This window comes from Oryza sativa, chromosome 6, assembly GCF_034140825.1.
Source record: "Oryza sativa Japonica Group chromosome 6, ASM3414082v1".
Lineage (NCBI taxonomy): Eukaryota > Viridiplantae > Streptophyta > Magnoliopsida > Poales > Poaceae > Oryza > Oryza sativa.
The window spans coordinates 630918-650496 of record NC_089040.1 but is presented as its reverse complement, the minus strand read 5'-3'; the positions used below and the strand labels follow the sequence as shown (position 1 = coordinate 650496).

Sequence of the window (19579 nt, the reverse complement as noted above, 5' to 3'; positions counted from 1 at the left end):
CTTATTTCTTTATCACCCCTTTATTGTTTGCTTGATCTATCACTACGACTATTCATTGTCTTTAGAAATTTCAAAAATTAGACCTTGTAGCTTTTACAGATCATTGTCTAGTTGACTTTCGTTCTCATAATTTTTAGAAGTCCCATCAAACATCGCCAATGTACTCCTCTATGGCCCGTTTACTATCTCATCTCTTTACTATCCTTGGGATTTTAAAAATCGAACATAATTATTGTTTGTGTTCTTTTTACTTTCTGAAAGTCCCGCCAAACTATTAGCGGCTTCGCCACTATACTCCTCTACGGCCTGCCCGCTGCCTCCCATCCTTTTTGTCATTGAGATTTTGAAAATCGAACATAATTATCATTGGGGTTTATTTATTTTATTTTCTATAAGTTCCGCCAACCGCCATAACCGTGCTGCTTAACGGTGTGCCCGTCGTCCCTCCTCTTAATCGTTATTGGGATTATATTTTTCAATAGTCTTTATTTTTATTACGAATTTTATTTATTTATAAAATGTATTCCAGATGAACTCCTATTTTTTCTTTTTCTAATTTTAGGATTTAGTTTATTTTAAATTTAGAATTTTAGTTAATCTCATATAGTGCTCTGATTTTATTTAAAAATATCATTCTCGTGTTTCTAATTTTATATTTTTCAGTCACCCCTTTATTTGATTTCTCGATCTACCACATTTTCTTTAGAACTTTAAAAATTAGACCTTGTAGTTCTTAGAGTTCATTGTCTTGTTGAGTTTCGTTTTTATAATTTTTAGAAGTCTTGTCAAACGTTGTCAATGTACTCCTCTTCGGTCCGTCCACAGCCTCATCTATTTATTGTCTTTGACATTTTAAAAATCGTTCATAATTATTATTTGTGTTCTTTTTTATTTTCTAAAAGTCCTGCCAAATTGTCAACGGTTTCGTGCAAAACTTATGGTTGAAGGAGTTTGACTGCCCAGCTGGTTTGCCTTCCTGCACATGATTTTGTACAGGACGTGTTAATTGTGCATATATACTATTTCTAATTTAGCTATGCGTATAGGACGTGATTGTCTCGTGTCAGTAAATTAAGTTTGGTAATCTGATTTTGATTTCAGAGGCTATTGAGCACATGTCAAATGTTATTTTCGCGCTTTTTCATGAAAACATAGTCAAGCTTTTACACCTATTTCGATTAAATCTCAACTCTTATAATCTAGATCTATTATGATCTAATGGTGTAGACTTTTTATTTCTCTCTGATTTTCGTGAAAATTTCTAGACCTGTAGGGCAAACGTGATGTCTCATTTTAAAATTATCTTAATAATGTACTTTTTAATGATACTCATATAAAAATGTAGGGAGGATGTCTTCAGAAATTTAAATTGACGTGTACATCTTAGTTCTTATTTGTTTGAATATCTAAAAGGTGCTTGGTAGTATTTAAGTTTAGAAACTTGAAAGCAAAAGAGAACTCATATAACTTATAATTTTTAAAATTAGCATGTGCTAATCATTAAGAGCTTGTTGTAATTAAGGAGTATAATTATCAGGCATCGATGATTACTAATTATATGTTTGAAGAAAACCAAGAACGTGTCCGGTTGATAGGCCAGAAGCTCAAAAGAACCTTTCTACTTTGTCCGGCTGGGAATCCGACTCTGAATAGGAGTCCAAACATGATTTATATAATTTCTAAAGCCTGAATAGGACTTATATATATACGATCAATCTCAACCGTTATAATCTAGATCTACTACGATCTAACAGTTTAAATATTTTTCTTTTTCTCCGATTAACGTGGGATTTTCTAGCCTCTACATCAAACGTGGTGCCTTATTTTCAAGCTGTCTTAATTATATAATAGATAGTATAGCACATCTTAATATTATGCATCTGGACATACATCTGTCCAGATTCATAGTACTAGGCAGGGTTCCTCTCACCGTTTTCGGTGTGGTTGCCGGACCCGCGGTAACCGTGCGGTTACAGCGAAAACCGTGTGGTAACCGCGAGACATACCGTGGTTTATAAGGTTACCGTGCATGGTAACCGCGATAATTACGTGGTAGCCGCGCGGTTTTGTAAACCCTGGTACTAGGATGTATCACATGCTATCCTAGATTTGGTTTTTATGGGATAGATAGAGTATGTGTTTATTTGCACTTATATATACATTTGTAGCTTATCACGCATTATCTATTCTTGGGATATGTTAGAATGATTTCAAGTCAGTCTCTAGACATGCTCGTACATACTACAAGGGATACCGTCACAGTAATCCATAAGAATCAGTTTTACTTTCAAAAAGAGCATGCCAACCAAAATAAAGGACGATCGGAATTGTTGATTTCGTACGTCATTAATTCCTGCCCGACTTGGGATAAAGCTGGACGACAAATCGAGCTCGTATTTGAAGGCCTCATTGTTTGGCTTATGCTTATTCCTATAAACCAAAATTTAAAATTTAGAACTTAATTTGAATTCAAATTTTTGGCTTTTTTATCGTACTTTTTTTTACATCATTTGCTTTTGAGTCGCTAAGAACATATGTATAAAAGATTTGCACACAAATAAAATAGTCTTTAAACGAAACAATGGGCTGTGATTATTTATCCACACGTATGTACAAATTAAATTGGCTCTACCCGTTGCAACGCATAGGGGTATTTTTTTCTAGTATATTATTAAGAATATAATTATGATTAGTTTGAAAAGAGTACTCAAATTCACTCTCTAGGCATAGACCGTAAGCACTGGATGAACATCAGCTGTTGCAGCCACAGTCCCAGCCTTATGAACACTCGTATAGAAATTATTACCAGATCGACCGGCCGGATAAATCGAAAGGCACATGTTGCAGAAATGTTTATATTTAGACAAAATTTAAATCCTATAAATCATTTATATTCTGGAGCAGAGGGAGAGGGCGTAGTTGTTTATACTCCATCCGTTTCAAAATGTTTGACACTGTTGATTTTTTATACGTGTTTGACCATTCGTCTTATTTAAAAAATTTAAGTAATTATTTATTCTTTTCATATCATTTGATTCATTGTTAAATATACTTTTATATACACATATAGTTTTACATATTTTACAAATTTTTTTAATAAGACGAACGGTCAAACATGTGCTAAAAAGTCAATTGTGTCGAATATTTTGAAACGGAGGGAGTATTAGTTAGCTCATGCGCATTGCATACCTACATGCGGGTATGAGTTCTTTGGGCACTCCAATAATAATCTCCTATTTTAAAAGCCCCAAAGACCAAATGAAGGTTGCCCCATTTAATTTCCTGAGAACCTAAAAGCTCTAAACCGCACTCCAAACCACTTACTCCCTCCGGTTTTATTTTAATTGACATTTTGGACAATGACACCGTCTACAAAATATACCTTGACCTTATTTTCTATTATAATATATACAATAAATAAATACATGTTTACTTTTATTATAGTGTTTTGAAAGACAAATATATATATGTTGTTCTAGTTTCTTTAAACTAAATATTTTTAAAGTTATTGATGGTTAAAGTTATAAAAGTTTGACCTTAACCTTGTTCAAAACGTTAATTATTATAGAACCGGAGGGAGTAGGATGCAAAATAAGCTGGTCTTGATAGTTGAGAGATATTTTATATTTGGTTTAACGGTTGAGAGATGCTTATCAATTTGGGCAATATATGAGGGGTCACAAAAAGACTTTTGAAAGGCTTTTATGGGCCAATGCAGGTGCGGAATCCGTCTTGGGCAGAGTATGTGTCATGGGCCGTGCAATGGCTCACCGCTTATTGGGCTTTTTCGCGCAGCGTGTGAGAGGCCGGAATGGGGGGAATGGGATGGAAAAGGTACACCGAAGGTCCCTCAACTTGTCATCGGAATATAAAAACAATCTCGAACCGCAAAACCAGATATTTGGGATCCCTTAACTATATAAGACCGGTCACCCGAGGTTCTTCGGTGGTTTTGACCCGGTTCTAGTCTACGTGGCAGCTAAATCAGCGTGGGACCCATGTGAGACCCACGTGTCAGTGTGCCACGTCAACAGCCTTTATTTCCCATCTTCTCTCCCCCCCTCTCTCTCTCAATCTTGTCTCTGCAGGGCGCCGGCGGGTGGGGAGGAGGCCGGCGGGGAGCTCCTCCTGCGTGGCCGCGAGCTCCGCGTCAAAGGGTGGTGGGTGCTGCCGGTCAAGGCGCACCACGCCGCGGGGCGGCTGACGGGCGCCGCGTCCGCCATGCTTGCCATCGCAGCCGTAAGACATCCCTCCTCGGCGAGACTTCCCCTGTGTTCATGTTCGCTGCTGCTTCTTGATTCGTCAGGTCCCGCGATGAACTTGCTCTTCCTGATTTAATTTGTCCGGTGCAGTGCGGGAAGCCTCTGCAGCATGGCGCCGTTGCGCGGGGCCAAGCGCCGGAGAAGAAGGCTACAATGGCGGCGGCCGCTGCGGCGGGTGGCGTGCCCAGAGCAGATTGCGAGGCGGATCGACGCCGACGGCGCGCCGGGGGAGAGCACAGCGCTGCGGGCGCGCTCCTACGGCTGCATCCGGGTGTTCCTCGTCCTATCCCTGCTGCTGCTCGCCGTCGAGGTCGCCGCCTACCTCTAGGGGCCTTGCTCCCCCCGCCGCCGCCTACCTCGGCCAGGAGGACGGGGGAGCTCCGTTTTCGTACCCAGCCACCGCGACCCCATCTTGAATATTGATACATACTCTGAATTTTGAGAGCTTTTGGTGTGTGTTCTTGTTTCATGGTTGCCCTCTCGATCTTCATGGTCATGGGACGACGTTGTCCTTCTCCAGCGGAATCGATCGATCCACCCGTCCGTGGCCATAGCCGCCGTCGCCGGTCAATACATCATCCACGCAATTGTGCTGCTCCTCTCCCAAGAAAACCACGCAAGCGAGCTCCGCGGAAACCGATCTCCGCTGCCGACGACAAAATAGGCGATTTAGATGCAAGATTGGGGAACGGCGGGGAGGATTCCTGCTCCATGTTGATCCTCCGCAGCAGCCGTGACCGCGTCCATGTCCCCATCAGCCGCCATCCCGCCATCCGGCGGGGACGAGTGTCGCCCTCCTCCTCCCACCACCGCGCTCGCCTCCCGCCCCGTGCCGCGCCGCGCCGTTCCTCATCGTCGACAGCCTCTCCCGCAATCACGACGGCGCGCCGCGGCGTCGTCGGGGCAGACGAGCAGTTGGGCCTCCCCATGCTTCGCCTCCCCCCGTGCTCCCGCCGCCGTCGCCATCGGCTGCCGCACCTCCTTTCCTGCCTCGCCCCGCCGGCCTCCTCCCCACCTGTCGCCGCCCTGCCCGAATGAGATGAAGAGTGAGAGAGAGGAGGAGGTGAGAAAACAGTGAAAAGAGATTGGTGATGACGTGGACAGTCTGACAGATGGGTCCCACGTAGGTCTCACGCTGACTCAGCCGCCACGTCCAACAAAACCAGAGACAAAACCACCAAAGGACTGTTTTGTAAGTTGAGGGATGTTCTATATCTGTTTTGCGGTTGGAAGATGATTTTAAAATTCGATGACAAGTTGAGGGATGTTTGGTGTACTTTTCTCCGAATGGGATTGCGGAGTATATATGGGCCGTATCTTTTGTGAAACTTTTTGGGCCGACGCGGTGAGGAATTTGACATGGTCTATTGGGCTTCTTCCATTTCCCTTCTAGTCCGTGTAATTAAGTATAGTCAATTCGCCATCGTCAACTTACTCCTCATATAGGAGTATATACTATCTGATCATGAAACATCTATCTCACCTACTTCCTCCGTTTCACAATATAAATCATTTTAACATTTTTTATATTCATATTGATGTTAATGAATCTAGATATTTTGTCTAGATTTATTAACATCAATATAAATATAGAAAATGCTAGAATGACTTAGATTGTGAAACAGATGGAGTAATTAGCTACGAACTTACTTAAATTTGTCCTGACCCGACCTGGATTGATATGATCAGTATCTTGTTGGTTTATATATTATCTGGTAGTACTTGTACTTACCACTAAATATATGCTTAATTAGATATGCCATGCCGGATATATGCATGTACAACGAACTAATAATAACTCCTTAATAACTGAAAAAATAACTAATAACTCTTCAACTGAACCAAGGGTTAAGCAGCTCGATCGATCGATCATCCTCTCTTTATAGTTATTATATATGCCATCATAATCATTAAGTATACTCAACTAGTGTACTGCACGCTAGCTATTTCCATCTTAATTGGCACGTCGTGGCATAGCCAACTAGCATCAATAATTAACTTCCATCACGCACTTTTTGTGGCCAAAGGTATTACTTATTCATCAAGCCAACAACTGCATGCAGCTCATGTAAGAACTAATTCACATCGAACTTTTTTTTTCTTAAAAGAAGAGATTAAAATCCGGTCTCTCATATATTTCATAATGTTGAATGACTTTGCAAAGTGAGTGGATAGGTTTCTTGTGGTGAAATCTATCTATCCTGTTCAAGTTCTAAATTTGACACATGCGCTTTTATTTATGACTAATTATTCTTTTAATGATAGACGATACATATACCCCTCACAGCGAGACACTCCTAGTGATTTCTTCAATCTTAAGACATGTCAATCTAATCTTTCAAAAATGTTTATAGGGTAGTTTGTGTGTTTGTAAATCCCAAGACATATCAACTCAGTTTTTTAAAAGTGTTTATTGTATTTTTAAAAAAGAAACAATACCGTTGTGTGTCTTATGACATAAGCCGGAGATGTAATCCATTTCCATTATCTTAAAAAAAAAAGAAACAATACCGAATCATTCGTGTTTTTTGGGGTAAGTGTGAAATCGTGTTTCAAAAAAAAATTGTTGAACGACTTTTGACTTAATATTTTTTAGGTGTGCCTTTTCTCATGATCAATAGATAATAGATGAATAGTTTGTGATAATTATTTATGGTATAAATGAATGACTTAATAATTATAAAATTTTAAAAAATGGATTTAAAAGTATTATAAGAAGTTCATAATATATAAAAAGTTTTAGCAAATATTGTACCGTTTAGGATCGAGTGGCCTAACACAACTAAGTAGGAGTTTAACTGAAGCAAGTTACCAAGTTAGCCAGCTAGGAATAACTGATCTTGTCTCTTGGGGGAGACGAGTGGGTCACAAACAACAAGTGGCAAAGCAACATCTTCTCCATTAATCAAATACAACTAGGGCAAGTGCGCCCTAATCTCCTGGTCAGGAAACTTGGGAGCTATTAACTGTTTGCGATTAAACTATACAAAATGTTTTGATTAAAGGGAGCTACGGCAACAACCAGCTTTGAATCCTTCTGACCAAGCAGAAACAGGGGTGACATAAACCACCTTTCCGACGCTGACATCACAACCTTCAAGCTTAATTGGATATGTATAACCTGTTATACCCATCAGATTCCTACAAGAAGAGGAACACTATTAACTTAATCCTAATCAGGGCCAACAGGATGAGGACAAGGTCACCATGACATGGCACATTGCCAATTTGCCTTTTCTTTTCTTTTCTTTTCTTTTCTTTTCTTTTTTTTTTTTGGTTTTCCTTTTGGTCCTCCAATTATGCACTTAAACAATGGGATCATTTTTTTGTTTCCCACAGGACAATAAAAAGGCTTAATTGGACTGATCAACTATTGCTGCTTGCAAAGCTTGCTCACCTGGCAAAGGCATTAGTTTAAGCTTGGTCGACATGACCAGCTGGTTGAGCATGAAGTGTACTAGATTTGTTTGATTCAGCTGGTTCCGAGCTAAGCCAGATAACTACTTGCCAAATAGAGTATATATAACTATCTGATTGATACTCTCAATGCCTGTATAAACATGAGTATTTAATTTGGTCATTAGCATCCAGCTTTGCTTGCATCTACTCTAAGACTTTGCAACCGATATATGCGACAAAATTATCAGTTGACCGACTTAATCTCTTCAGCTCATTTATTTATTTATTTCTCCTACTCTGCAGCATAATCGGAGTTGATTATCTAATTGGGTAGCTGCTGGGCATTCATAGTATGATTAGCTCAAGTACATCACTACATCTGCAAATGGTAATTGTCTAAGCAATAGTGCCCATGGCATCATTGCATTACAATAATAACCAGTTTGATTTGTTCAAGCAAGAAGAAATTGGTGTGTGTAAGCATGTGAATTTGCATTACCCATGGTTTAATTCGATTTATATTTACCTCCTGCAGCAGGACCGACGACCGGCCGGTTCTTAACCTTTTCTGAAGAAGAACAGTTCTGTTAACGTCAACAGATTCAGCAACTCTGTAGATGAAATGGTAAAGGTGATTACAAGTGCTTTAATTAATTAATTAATTTTTTTTACTGGCGTCAAGTTTCGAGTGGACTGTATCTCACTCTTTTTCTTACCTGCTCGATCGTAGTTATTTAATTAGTCACTCATGGGGCCTCATGGTTTCACATTAATCTGATCCTCAACTGTAATATACCAATATATACTACACTTATCAAAGGAGTGATCAAAGCATGACACAGTGAGCAAAAAAAAAAAGCATGACACAGTGATCAGACATAAACCTTGGATCAGCATGCGCAACTAAGCTACTGGTTCAAAGATCAATACACGGTGGATTGAAGAATCATTCTTTCAACCTCTCTCACTTGTAATTATTTTGGATATGTAAAGTTAATGTACATGGATTATTAGTATCTAAAGCTGTGAAATAGTTGTACGTACGTACGTACGTACGTGCAGTAACAGAATTTAGACTGATGCAATTGATTTCACAAACCATGGGAGATGGTGACGTGCACGACAGCTTGATTTCTTGATCTGATTATATAATTAGGGTAGTCTAATCACGCTCCCACATGTATCTAATCTATACTACGTAGTACTATCTAACACGCGGAGACTAAGGAACATTTCCTCCCCGTTGACCACAAACGAACACAAGATCCATGCATCCGGGCCGTTGGATCGTATGAATCAACGGCTAAGATTATCCACGCGCCAAGCACGAAAAGTCAGCGCATGTACGACGGGCAATGAGAAAAGTCATAGGCCGTTGATCCCTGATCGGACGGTCCAGGATCAACCTGGAAAGATCCCACGCCTAGTCACCATCTATATATACGTGGAGACTGGAGAGAGATTAGCTTTGTGATTAGTAAGCAACTTAACACAAGATAGTCCTAGTTCTAGCTAGATAGGTTTGAAGAGCTAGCCATGGCCACCATTGTTGCATGGGAGAGTAGAAACCTGCAGCTGCAAGGAGGAGGAGGTGGCCATGGCGGTGGCGGCGGCGGTGGCGGCGGCGAGCGGCGGGAGTACATGTTCGAGAAGGTGGTGACGCCGAGCGACGTGGGGAAGCTGAACAGGCTGGTGGTGCCGAAGCACTACGCCGAGAAGTACTTCCCGCTGGGGCCGGCGGCGAGGACCAGCCCGGCGGGCACCGTGCTGTGCTTCGAGGACGCGCGGGGCGGCGACAGCACGTGGCGCTTCCGCTACTCCTACTGGAGCAGCAGCCAGAGCTACGTCATCACCAAGGGATGGAGCCGCTACGTCCGCGACAAGCGCCTCGCCGCCGGCGACACCGTCTCCTTCTGCCGCGCCGGTGCCCGCCTCTTCATCGACTGCCGGAAGCGCGCCGCCTCCGTGTCGTCCTCGTCGCTGGTGCCACCGGCCTTGATCAAGGTGCAGCTGCCGCCGTCGCGGCCTGTCGTCGACGAGGAGGAGGCTGCGTGTGGCCGGCGGTGCCTCCGGCTGTTCGGCGTGGACCTCCAGCTCCGCGCCGATGCCTCGCCGGCGCTGGATTTGCAGCTTTGATCTAGCTGAGGCATCTCATCAGTTTTGTACTAATTCTCCAACTGATTAGTATTCATTTTCCCTCAAAAAAATTAGTATTATTCATACACGAACATGCATGCTGCTCTCCTGTCGAATAAAATGAGGTCGTCGAAGACGAAGTTGTACATTAGATTAGCACAAGATTAATTAGGAGGGGTGAATTTAATTAATTAGACATGGATCGATTGATATATATGCACTGAAGATGATTAATTGGACGATGGAAGCAAGCAACAACACAAGGCTAAGGTACCTAGCTAGCTTTGCTTTCATTTTTCCAAATTAAATTTCATGTTTCTTGTCAGATCGATGAATAGAATTTGTTTTTGCGGGTTGATTGTGAATTTCGGTTCTCCTGTTCTTAATTTCGCCCTCTTCACACGCGTCGCCATACGACATTAACACGATCGCCCTCTTAACATATTCTAATTCAACTAGCTAGCCACCTACACCATGATCAGAACAAGAAAGCCTATCACTATATATCTAACTAAGCTCTAGCTAGCTCCAAATATATATATATATATATATATATATATATATATATATATATATATATATATATATATATCCCGGCCACTTGATATATTACATACATCAGGTCAATTAAACTTACTCATCTTGTTCATAAACAATCTGCAGCTTGACTGCATTTATATGCAGTCATAGCAGCTAGCGTGTAAGTTCACTTGGTGCAAATCAGGGAAAAATCAAGTTGGTACCAAGAAAGAGGAAGGCCCATGTACACTGATGTCTTCAATAAACTTAATTAGGCCCACCGCATTCATGCTTCAGTGCCCATGCGGCCCAGCCCATCCCTTCAATTGGGCTCACTGTGGCCTAGAGCCTACTCCAGTAGTTTATCTTTGGCACAGACATCTCTGCCCCAGGACAATTATCAACTTCTTTACACATTAACCCTTCTAATCCCACCGTCAAATATTTATTCCCCCAATTCCAATTCCTGGTGCCTAGTTTCGTCCATTACGCTGTTTTTTTTTCTCAAATTGTACTAAGCACATGGAAAACAAATACAATAATTAATCTCTACTATTATAAAAATTAAAGATGTTTTTGTCGGTACTTTAGTACGTCATTCGTGTTTGAGTTGGTTTTTAAATTCATTCACTTTTAGAAATACATATTTGTGTTTGACTCAGTTTCTAAGTTCATTCTCTTTTAGAAATTTAGAAGGAGTCGCATAAGAAATCTCTTAAAAAAACTCGCATGCTAACTTGAGACGATTGGACTTCTAATTGCAACTTATGATTTTGTAAAAAAAAAACAAACAACAATAATAATATTAAAATAGCCCTTCACCCGTTGCAACGCACGGGCATTTTTTTTCTAGTAGAAAAAATTGTTGAAACCAAGACAACAATTGATCTACTGGTGACCTATTTTAGACCGAAAACGATACCAAACCTAAACCTGCTCAGTTTATTAGAGGAAACCGAGATAAATCAATGAAGACAACCAACTCAACACCTAGCTAAAGTAACCGCAATAATAGGATTAGCAAACTTAAAATGTAGTAATAAGACTTTAACACTCTGGCAACAATCCAATGTTATTGTCGTCATACCATCGTATCTATGACTACAAGCCGATTTCAAAGGAAATAAGGCCTACCAACCCACGCTTCCAACTCTATCAAATTTGTGTTATCATTGCCACATGTTGCGTTGTGCCAATACCGCAAGTTTTCACTTGATGATCAACTTTATTACAATAGGGCTAAGATCGACTGAAAGAACCCAATAGACTTAGATCAATCATTCATGCACCCGGTTAGATGGAACTGTCGACTCCATTGTATCATCGTTGCTCCTGATTTAATTGACACTAGTCTCAACTCATCAGACACTAGCTAGCATAGGGTTAGGATCTCCAAAATGATGACTCCATGGTCAGATGACTCCGACTTCGATATGAAGCACCAATAAATATGGTCAAGGTGACTTGAGCTATGCTCCTAGAGAAATGTGACGTCTGAAGTCTCTCCCTGCGAACTTGATGGTTTTGGCCTAACCAATTTCGGTCGTCTGAGCCTTCAGCACATATGCCTAAACCAGGCAATTGATTAGGGTTGCAACCAAACATTACTCTGGCAGCTCTCAAGCAGCAGTCCGTTCAGGCAAATTTGGTTCAGGGTAGCAACCAAACACCCCCTAAGACCTGCAACCCAACCCATATTTCCAACTCAATCATACTTATGTTATCATTGTCGCACATTGCAATTATCGACTTTATAATGGTAGTGATGAGATTAATTGGAAGAGCCTAATAGAATTAGAGCAACCGGTCATACACACAATTAGATGGAACCATCCACTCCATCAAATATTATCGTTGCTCTTGATTTAACTGAGACCGGTCGTCTAGCATAGGGTTAGGATCTCCAATATGATGGCTCGATGAGACTTCTCGATTTAACAAACCAGATTTAGGGCCCATTTGATTTGGAGGAAAAACATAGGAATTTTAGAGGATTTCAAAAATTTTCTATGAAGCCCTTTGAAACAAAGGATTGAATTCTATCTAATCCTTTGAAATTCCTATGGAATGAACAATCCTATAGAGATTTTGGAAGAAATTTAGCAAGAGTTTCAACCTCTTGCTAACTTTCCTTTGAGTCTATATCTCTCATCCAATTCCTGTGGTTCAATCAAACGGTCATTCCTGTGTTTTTTCTGTGTTTTGCAATCCTCTGTTTTACACTTACATTCCTATCAAAATCCTACGTTTTTCCTATTCCTACGTTTTCTCAATCCTGCGACCAAGGTCTTTTCGCTACAATTGTATCATATTGATGTAATTGACCCATTACAATAAAGCTTCTTTCATCTGAGAAAAAAGAGATATTTTTTGAGTTGTAAAGGAGAGATGGAGCAAAGGTAGAGGGAGATAGCTGAAGAGATATCTGAATCTGCAGGAATCTGAAAAGGAGAGCAGCACCACCCAAGGGCAAGCTGAGAGAAGAAAAGTGTGCAGTGTAGTGTGGAGTTCCCTCCAAAATCACTGGCTACCCCGCCACATCCTCTGCCTTCCACTCATCATCTATCTCTTCTCTTCTTCTCACTACTACAACTACTTCTTCCTCCTCCTCACACCTGCACACACTTGCACACTTGCACCCACCCTCTCTCCTCCATCCAGCACCGACCATGGCCGCCGTCACGGCTGCGGCCGTCTCCACCTCCGCCGCTGCTGCAGTCACCAAGGCATCGCCGTCCCCCGCCCACTGCTTCCTGCCATGCCCGCCAAGAACCAGAGCCGCCCACCAGCGCGGCCTGCTGCTGCGCGCGCAGGTGTCCACCACCGACGCCGCCGCCGTCGCCGCCGCGCCGGCCAAGAAGGAGAAGATATCCAAGAAGCATGACGAGGGCGTCGTCACCAACAAGTACAGGCCCAAGGAGCCCTACGTCGGCAAGTGCCTCCTCAACACCAAGATCACCGCCGACGACGCGCCCGGCGAGACATGGCACATGGTCTTCAGCACCGAGGGTCTGTAACTCATCATCCATCCTATCCAATCCAATCCAATCCAATCCAATCCTTGATTACTCACTACTCAGGATTGCAGGTGAGATCCCCTACAGAGAGGGGCAGTCCATCGGCGTCATCGCCGACGGCGTCGACAAGAACGGCAAGCCGCACAAGCTCAGGCTCTACTCCATCGCCAGCAGCGCTCTCGGCGACTTCGGCGACTCCAAGACCGTCAGTCCCCCTCTTCTCTTCTCCTCCTTATTCAATCTCATTCCTTCTCATCGGATCGATCTCCTTTCTTCACACCAGATAATCATCTTCACTTGTACCTCTAGGTTTCACTCTGCGTCAAGAGGCTCGTTTACACCAACGACCAGGGAGAGATTGTCAAAGGAGTCTGCTCCAACTTCCTCTGTGAGTTCGTCTGCATTCTTCTCATGATGATCACAATTGCATTCTGAATTTTACTGCATTAGTTTGCATTCAGCTCTTCTCAAGACGGTATTCAGAGTACTGCATTCTGCTGTCCTGATCAACAAATAGTTTCACACAGTATATATTCAGAGTACTGCGCTTTGCTGCTGCTCTGAACCTGAATACTAACATATTAATTTGTTACAGATTTCAGAGATTCAGTTTAAGTCTTACATATCTCAATCTGCTAGTTTTTTTCCCACTGAAAACAACATGCTGCTAGCTCTAATCTTGAATAATCAATATGATCCATCAAATTATATTTGATTCAACATGTAACCTGCATATAATGATTCTCCATTCAATAAGTTTATGTCTCACATCTACTTTTTGCGGGGTCATGTCTCACATCTACTTCACCTTGCTAATATAGGTGACTTGAAGCCTGGTTCTGATGTCAAGATAACCGGACCAGTAGGCAAAGAAATGCTCATGCCCAAAGATCCCAATGCTAATATTATAATGGTGAGCTTAAATTGCATGGTGAATTGATCCATCTCAAAAAATCTACACCACAACAAATTTTAACCTTGTGCGGTTACTTGCAGCTTGCGACCGGTACTGGTATTGCCCCGTTCCGCTCATTCTTGTGGAAAATGTTTTTTGAGAAGTATGATGACTACAAGGTACCAATGTTGCATCATTAGTTTTCAGACTTTATGCTTGTTTCAAAATCTTAAAATTCATACTTTATTTCTCCAAATGATTTTTTTCTTTGTTTTAAACAATATGTGTGAACTCTTGTGCAGTTCAATGGTCTGGCTTGGCTCTTCTTGGGAGTCCCAACTAGCAGTTCTTTACTCTACAAGGAGGTCAGCTTATACATACATCTCTGCAAGTGCTACTGCTACTTTTGTGTGCTACTGAAATTCCTCACTTGCACTGTATGTATTTGTTAAAATTCAGGAGTTTGACAAAATGAAGGCGAAAGCGCCAGAGAACTTCCGGGTCGATTATGCTGTGAGCAGGGAGCAGACCAATGCTCAAGGAGAGAAGATGTACATTCAGACCAGGATGGCAGAGTACAAGGAAGAGCTGTGGGAGCTCCTGAAGAAGGACCACACCTATGTGTACATGTGTGGACTGAAAGGCATGGAGAAGGGTATTGATGACATTATGGTGTCATTGGCTGCAAAAGATGGTATATATGCTTCTGAACCTTACCTTTTTGCATGGATAATTTAAGAATCTGAGTAATTCTTTTGCATGCTAAATTTTGCATGGTATCGTTGTTAGGAATCGACTGGGCTGATTACAAGAAGCAACTGAAGAAGGGCGAGCAATGGAACGTGGAAGTCTACTAATTCTTCCAATTTTCCTCACATCTGTTTCTTTTTTTTCTTCCATTTGTATCTGTGTGCACATCTGTGCCTGTGATCACTCTATAATGTTAGATAGGCGTATATATATACTGTTTGTCATGTTGGTTAAATTCAAGCTTCATATAAGAATTACTACTTATGTCTGATCCAAATACTACTATGGTCAAGTCAAGAGTAATAATAATAATAATGCAATGCAGTTCACTCAAGAACACCTTTATGCCGAGTATATGTAAACTCGCAGAAGTCATGGAATTACACGGTTTATCCATAAATCACACGTAGAATTCTTATATGGTTGCAGTTAAACTATTGCATACAGGATCTATTTCTGAAGTGGTAGCTAATTAACTCAGTGTTGGTTTAGATCATTTCTAGTATTCTTTGGATCAATTAAAACCTAAATAACTTCATGCATGATAGTGCTCTCGGATTAATTGTACAACAACATGGCTGCCCTGATTGACAAAAAAAAAAGTTGGTGGAGAACTTATTTGTTAAAATCCCAAAGGGGACGCTGTCACCACTCTTCATTCAGAGTTGCACTTGCTGCTGCTGTTGTTGCTGCTGTTGCTGTTGCTGTTGCTGTTGCTGCTCTTTATCATGTTCAGCAACTTTTGGAGGGAGGTGCAAGGCCTCCTGCCTCTTGCCCCACAGCAGAAGATAAAGGCCACCTATCACAAGTACAGATCCCAGCACGCTGCATATGTGTATGGCAGTGCAATGGTTTCAAAATCTGAATGTGCAATCAATCTGACATTACTTACATAGGAGCATATATATGCTGTAACAATGAGTAACCGTACCTTCCAAGGAAGAGCTGTTCATGGAGGACAGTGAAGTCAATCACTGAAACAATGATCTGCACCACCGGAATGAAGGCTGCGACGAACACTGGACCGCGCTTCTCGATGCACCATGTCAGTAGCACAAACGAAAGGCCACACCCCACCACACCCTGAAACAAAAGAAATGAAGAAAGAAAAAATGATGAGAAAATTAAGCAGAATTGAAGCTCTGTAAGTGATCAGTGAATTGAAGCAAGAAGAAACAGAAAGGAGTTGAGTAATTGCGTACGGCGTAGAGGATGGTGAGTATGTGGAACTTGGTCCTGACGATCCAGACGGAGACGTTGCGTTGTGTGGAGAGGCCGACGACGGCCACCTGGAGGAAGCTGAACATGCACATGAAGGCATTGCAGGAGTAGACATGGGGGTACTTCTTGGCGAGCCTGCTGTGGAGGAGGAACCAGCAGGAGAGGCACACGCAGTTGCCCAGGATGGCCACCGTGCCCAGCGTCCAGTTCCTGCTGCTCATGGCTGCTTCTGCTGCTACTGCTGCTGCTGCTGTTGCATGGTGGATCTTGGTTGTGTGGGTGACAGCCACGCCCTTGTAAAATGTCAGCACCATGGCTCCTGCTACTGATATCAGCGTGCCCACAAGCTTTGCAATGCCTGTCTTTCTCCTCAGGTTCAGTGATTCTGACCTGTCCATTCGTGTATAAGGCCAGGCCAATTAATTGGCAAGCAAAAGATAAAGAGAAAAAGGTTGACACCTGGTGTGCAATAATTCAGAATTTATTGGGTCTTCCAATCAAGAACCTACCGTGTTAGGATGGCAAGCAAGAATGTGAGGACAGGAGCGATATTGGAGAAGGCAGTGACGAAGGTCGCCGTGGTGTATCTCAAAGCAACGAAGATCATGTACTGCCTTAGAGCTGCCCTGCAAGAACAAGAGAGAAGAACAACTTAGTAAAGCCATGAATTTGTTTTTTCGCCGGGAGATGAATTTGTTTTTTCTTCAAGAGCAAAAGAAGAAGAAAATTAAACTAGAGGCAAAATTCGTATGAATTGAATTGGTACCCGAGCGCAGCACTGACGAAGAGATAAGTGAAGATCTCCAGTGTGAGCTTTGGCCTGGACTTCCTGCATGAGCACAATTCAATAAAGCAGTTACAGCACTGAATTGTTGAATAATCCAGGTCCAGGATGTGTAGATGCAAGTCATTGATGAACACCTCTCTTTGAAGTAGGCAATTGGGCCGAGGAAGATGGCGGCCGTGAGCTGCTGAAGAGTGACGAGGACGAGAGGGTTGAGGCCGCCGTCCATGGCGACCTTGACGAGCGACACCAACACCGCCGCGACGACGTTGAGAGCCAGCATGGCGATGACCGGCAGGCCACCTCCGAGCCACCACCCCATGCTAGCTTCACTTGTTCTTGGAAGCTCGATCCTCTCGGTGCAGTGCCCTCTGCTCTCTGACTGGACTGCAACAACAACAGCTAAGCTAAGCTGTCTCCTTGATACAACAACAAAGTCAGTTTCAGGTAGATTTATAGGGTTTCGATCGATAGAGGAAGGAGATGAAAGAAAGAAAGAATGAGGTGGCGAGGATGACAAGACACAAAATGCTGGACGGGCAGGCGCAGGGGGTGACCAAAGAATCGTTTCAGGTACGCCTTTTTCGTCCTGAAGAAAAAAAGATGTTGATCTCTGAATTCTGATGATGATGATGGATTAGTAGTTACAGCATCTGGGTGCCCGATGAACTGTACAACGCCATCATTTTAATTGGTGTGGGCAATGATGCAGTCGGCATTTCGCATGGCACAAACCATCTTTCCCAAAGCCAAAATCATCTCCGTTTTAAAGCTCTTTAATTTTAACTGTTTGTTAGATATGTTGGTATCCCCTTGCAATCATGCTCCCTTTGATTTCATTTCATCTCAATCCCATCAGCCCACATGTATTTACACTTATACATACATAGCATACATTCTCCTCTCTTTCACTGCACTCACATACTTAATTAGCTGTATAAACAGGTGAAGCATATCTCTGCTTAATTACGGCGGCAGAGCGGTTAAAGTGAAAGAGGGAATAGAATTTCCTTTCTGAATGTCTTGTTCCTGCTGCAATTGCGCTTGTGCAGCAAGAATAATTTATTACCATACGGAATTGGATGTTAATATAAGTAATTAGCATTTGCAGAAAGAAAATATGCAGCTAGCTTAGCTTTATATATTCGATCCCTCCGGCCGGCCGGCGTCACAATGTCTACCAAAGGTATAATAAAAACACATATTTTTTTATTTGGTAAAAAAAAAAAACCTAAGGCAAGGCAAGGCAATGCAAGAGGCCAGTTGTCCTCTCAACTGTTGATTGAGATGAGAAGGTGAGAAAAGAATGGTAGGGGAGAGGAAAAGCGATGACCTTATCACTTTGTGTCTGAGATGACCTGAAATGAAAATTTGATGGCACTTTTCCTAGTGCATGAAAGAATCAGTCACTTGAAACCATTTCTTTAATGTTCTTTCTTTCTCCCATGGAAGTGATGAAGTGAAGTGAAGTGAAGTAAGGGGAGTAGCATGCATGCACACCCATGTGGTCTGGTCATCTATATGTACTACAGTAACACATGCATGCACTGGCTGTTCTTCATTTTGCTGCCTCTCTCTCTCAGTTTCAGTTGACATGAGAAAAGGGATCTGATGCTACTGCTCTTTAATTAGCTGCAATTGTACAAAAAGAAACACAAAGGGGAATTAGCTAGCACCCCTCCTGAAACGACGTCTTTGGTCTATATATATATATTAGTAAATGATCAGATCACACAGTTGAAGCATATGCTGTGGGCTTTCATGCTGTCTTCAAATTTAAAATGGACAGTAATATCTTTCAACTGCATGCAGAATCATATGATTCACTCCAAGGGATTTATTCATTTCATCTCAACAATATTGAACCTTATCTTCATCAAGTTGAAAACTTTCAGTTCCAGTACTCCACCGTTCTGAGCTTTTTCTTCTGTAATAATAATCCAGACGATAATTAATATACTGAGTCTGAAAAAGAAGTAGAATGGACAGGAGATTCCTCTCATTTCTTGCATGTCATCAAATTTTTGACAAAAATTGACAAAATAGATTAATATGAAATATCACTCTACAAACATGCAAATCTAAATTCAACTTTTACATGTAAAAAAAAGAACAAATTAAACTGAAAATAATTAACGTGCATTCATAGTTATATATTTTTTTGTTTTTGTTACAACTTGTAAAAGTTGGATTTGAATTTGTATGTTTGTGGAGTGATATAGTTCATATTAATCTATCTTTTTAAATTATTTATGACTATTTTAGATGACATGTAAAAAAAATGAGGGATATCCACTTGAGAGATGAGAACACTTTCCCGAATGGATATTGATATTTCAGACTTGATCTGAAACCACCCATGCATACACAGTGGAATTCAGATCTTTGTGCACTAGTACGTGCAGTGCAACCTAAAGGACACTAATGCGTCCTTGTAGCCACTTAGTTATGTTGTTAATTTTTGGAGGGTCCTAGCTTAGCTAGCTAGCATCTTTTCTAGTAATGACTACTGAGATCAGCGACCAGGAGAGGATACAGTTGATACAAAACTGTCTTTGAATCAAAGCAATTAATTTTAAGCAAGTTGTGGAAGCGG

At 41.7% G+C, this 19579-nt stretch overlaps 3 protein-coding genes and 1 long non-coding RNA gene across 4 annotated transcripts; 3 read left to right on the top strand and 1 right to left on the bottom strand.

The window, feature by feature from the left end:
- The first annotated feature begins 4072 nt into the window (after positions 1-4072).
- LOC9270779 (uncharacterized) lies at positions 4073-4731 on the top strand. Its single transcript, XR_001546542.3, has 2 exons — positions 4073-4239; positions 4353-4731. It is a non-coding gene; the product is annotated as an uncharacterized lncRNA (long non-coding RNA).
- A 4400-nt stretch (positions 4732-9131) lies between these two features.
- On the top strand, positions 9132-10160 carry LOC4339875 (B3 domain-containing protein Os06g0107800-like). Its single transcript, NM_001420981.1, has one exon. It carries the CDS (start codon positions 9198-9200, stop codon positions 9795-9797), a length of 600 nt encoding a protein of 199 aa, NP_001407910.1. The 5' UTR covers positions 9132-9197; the 3' UTR covers positions 9798-10160.
- Positions 10161-12838: 2678 nt separating this feature from the next.
- Positions 12839-15330, top strand: LFNR1 (ferredoxin--NADP reductase, leaf isozyme 1, chloroplastic-like). Its single transcript, NM_001402679.1, has 8 exons — positions 12839-13325; positions 13405-13538; positions 13643-13721; positions 14155-14246; positions 14330-14407; positions 14531-14593; positions 14688-14922; positions 15018-15330. Exons 1-8 carry the CDS (start codon positions 12986-12988, stop codon positions 15083-15085), a joined length of 1089 nt encoding a protein of 362 aa, NP_001389608.1. The 5' UTR covers positions 12839-12985; the 3' UTR covers positions 15086-15330.
- LOC9270724 (WAT1-related protein At4g01440) lies at positions 15304-17619 on the bottom strand. Its single transcript, XM_015785493.3, has 6 exons — positions 17121-17619; positions 16966-17028; positions 16709-16825; positions 16181-16589; positions 15910-16061; positions 15304-15803 (listed from the first exon to the last, which is right to left on the bottom strand). The coding sequence occupies exons 1-6, from the start codon at positions 17303-17305 to the stop codon at positions 15638-15640; spliced, it is 1092 nt and encodes a 363-aa protein (XP_015640979.1). The 5' UTR covers positions 17306-17619; the 3' UTR covers positions 15304-15637.
- Positions 17620-19579: the final 1960 nt, after the last annotated feature.

Bases quoted from the DNA above. Each gene is read 5' to 3' on its own strand.
- LOC4339875 (NM_001420981.1), top strand. From the start codon at position 9,198: ATGGCCACCATTGTTGCATGGGAGAGTAGAAACCTGCAGCTGCAAGGA.
- LFNR1 (NM_001402679.1), top strand. From the start codon at position 12,986: ATGGCCGCCGTCACGGCTGCGGCCGTCTCCACCTCCGCCGCTGCTGCA. The intron at 13,722-14,154 runs GTGAGTTCGTCT...TTGCTAATATAG, and splicing joins AGTCTGCTCCAACTTCCTCT to GTGACTTGAAGCCTGGTTCT. The intron at 14,923-15,017 runs GTATATATGCTT...TATCGTTGTTAG, and splicing joins GTCATTGGCTGCAAAAGATG to GAATCGACTGGGCTGATTAC.
- LOC9270724 (XM_015785493.3), bottom strand. From the start codon at position 17,305: ATGGGGTGGTGGCTCGGAGGTGGCCTGCCGGTCATCGCCATGCTGGCT. The intron at 17,029-17,120 runs GTGTTCATCAAT...GTGCTCATGCAG, and splicing joins ATTGCCTACTTCAAAGAGAG to GAAGTCCAGGCCAAAGCTCA. The intron at 16,826-16,965 runs GTACCAATTCAA...TTGTTCTTGCAG, and splicing joins TTCGTCAGTGCTGCGCTCGG to GGCAGCTCTAAGGCAGTACA.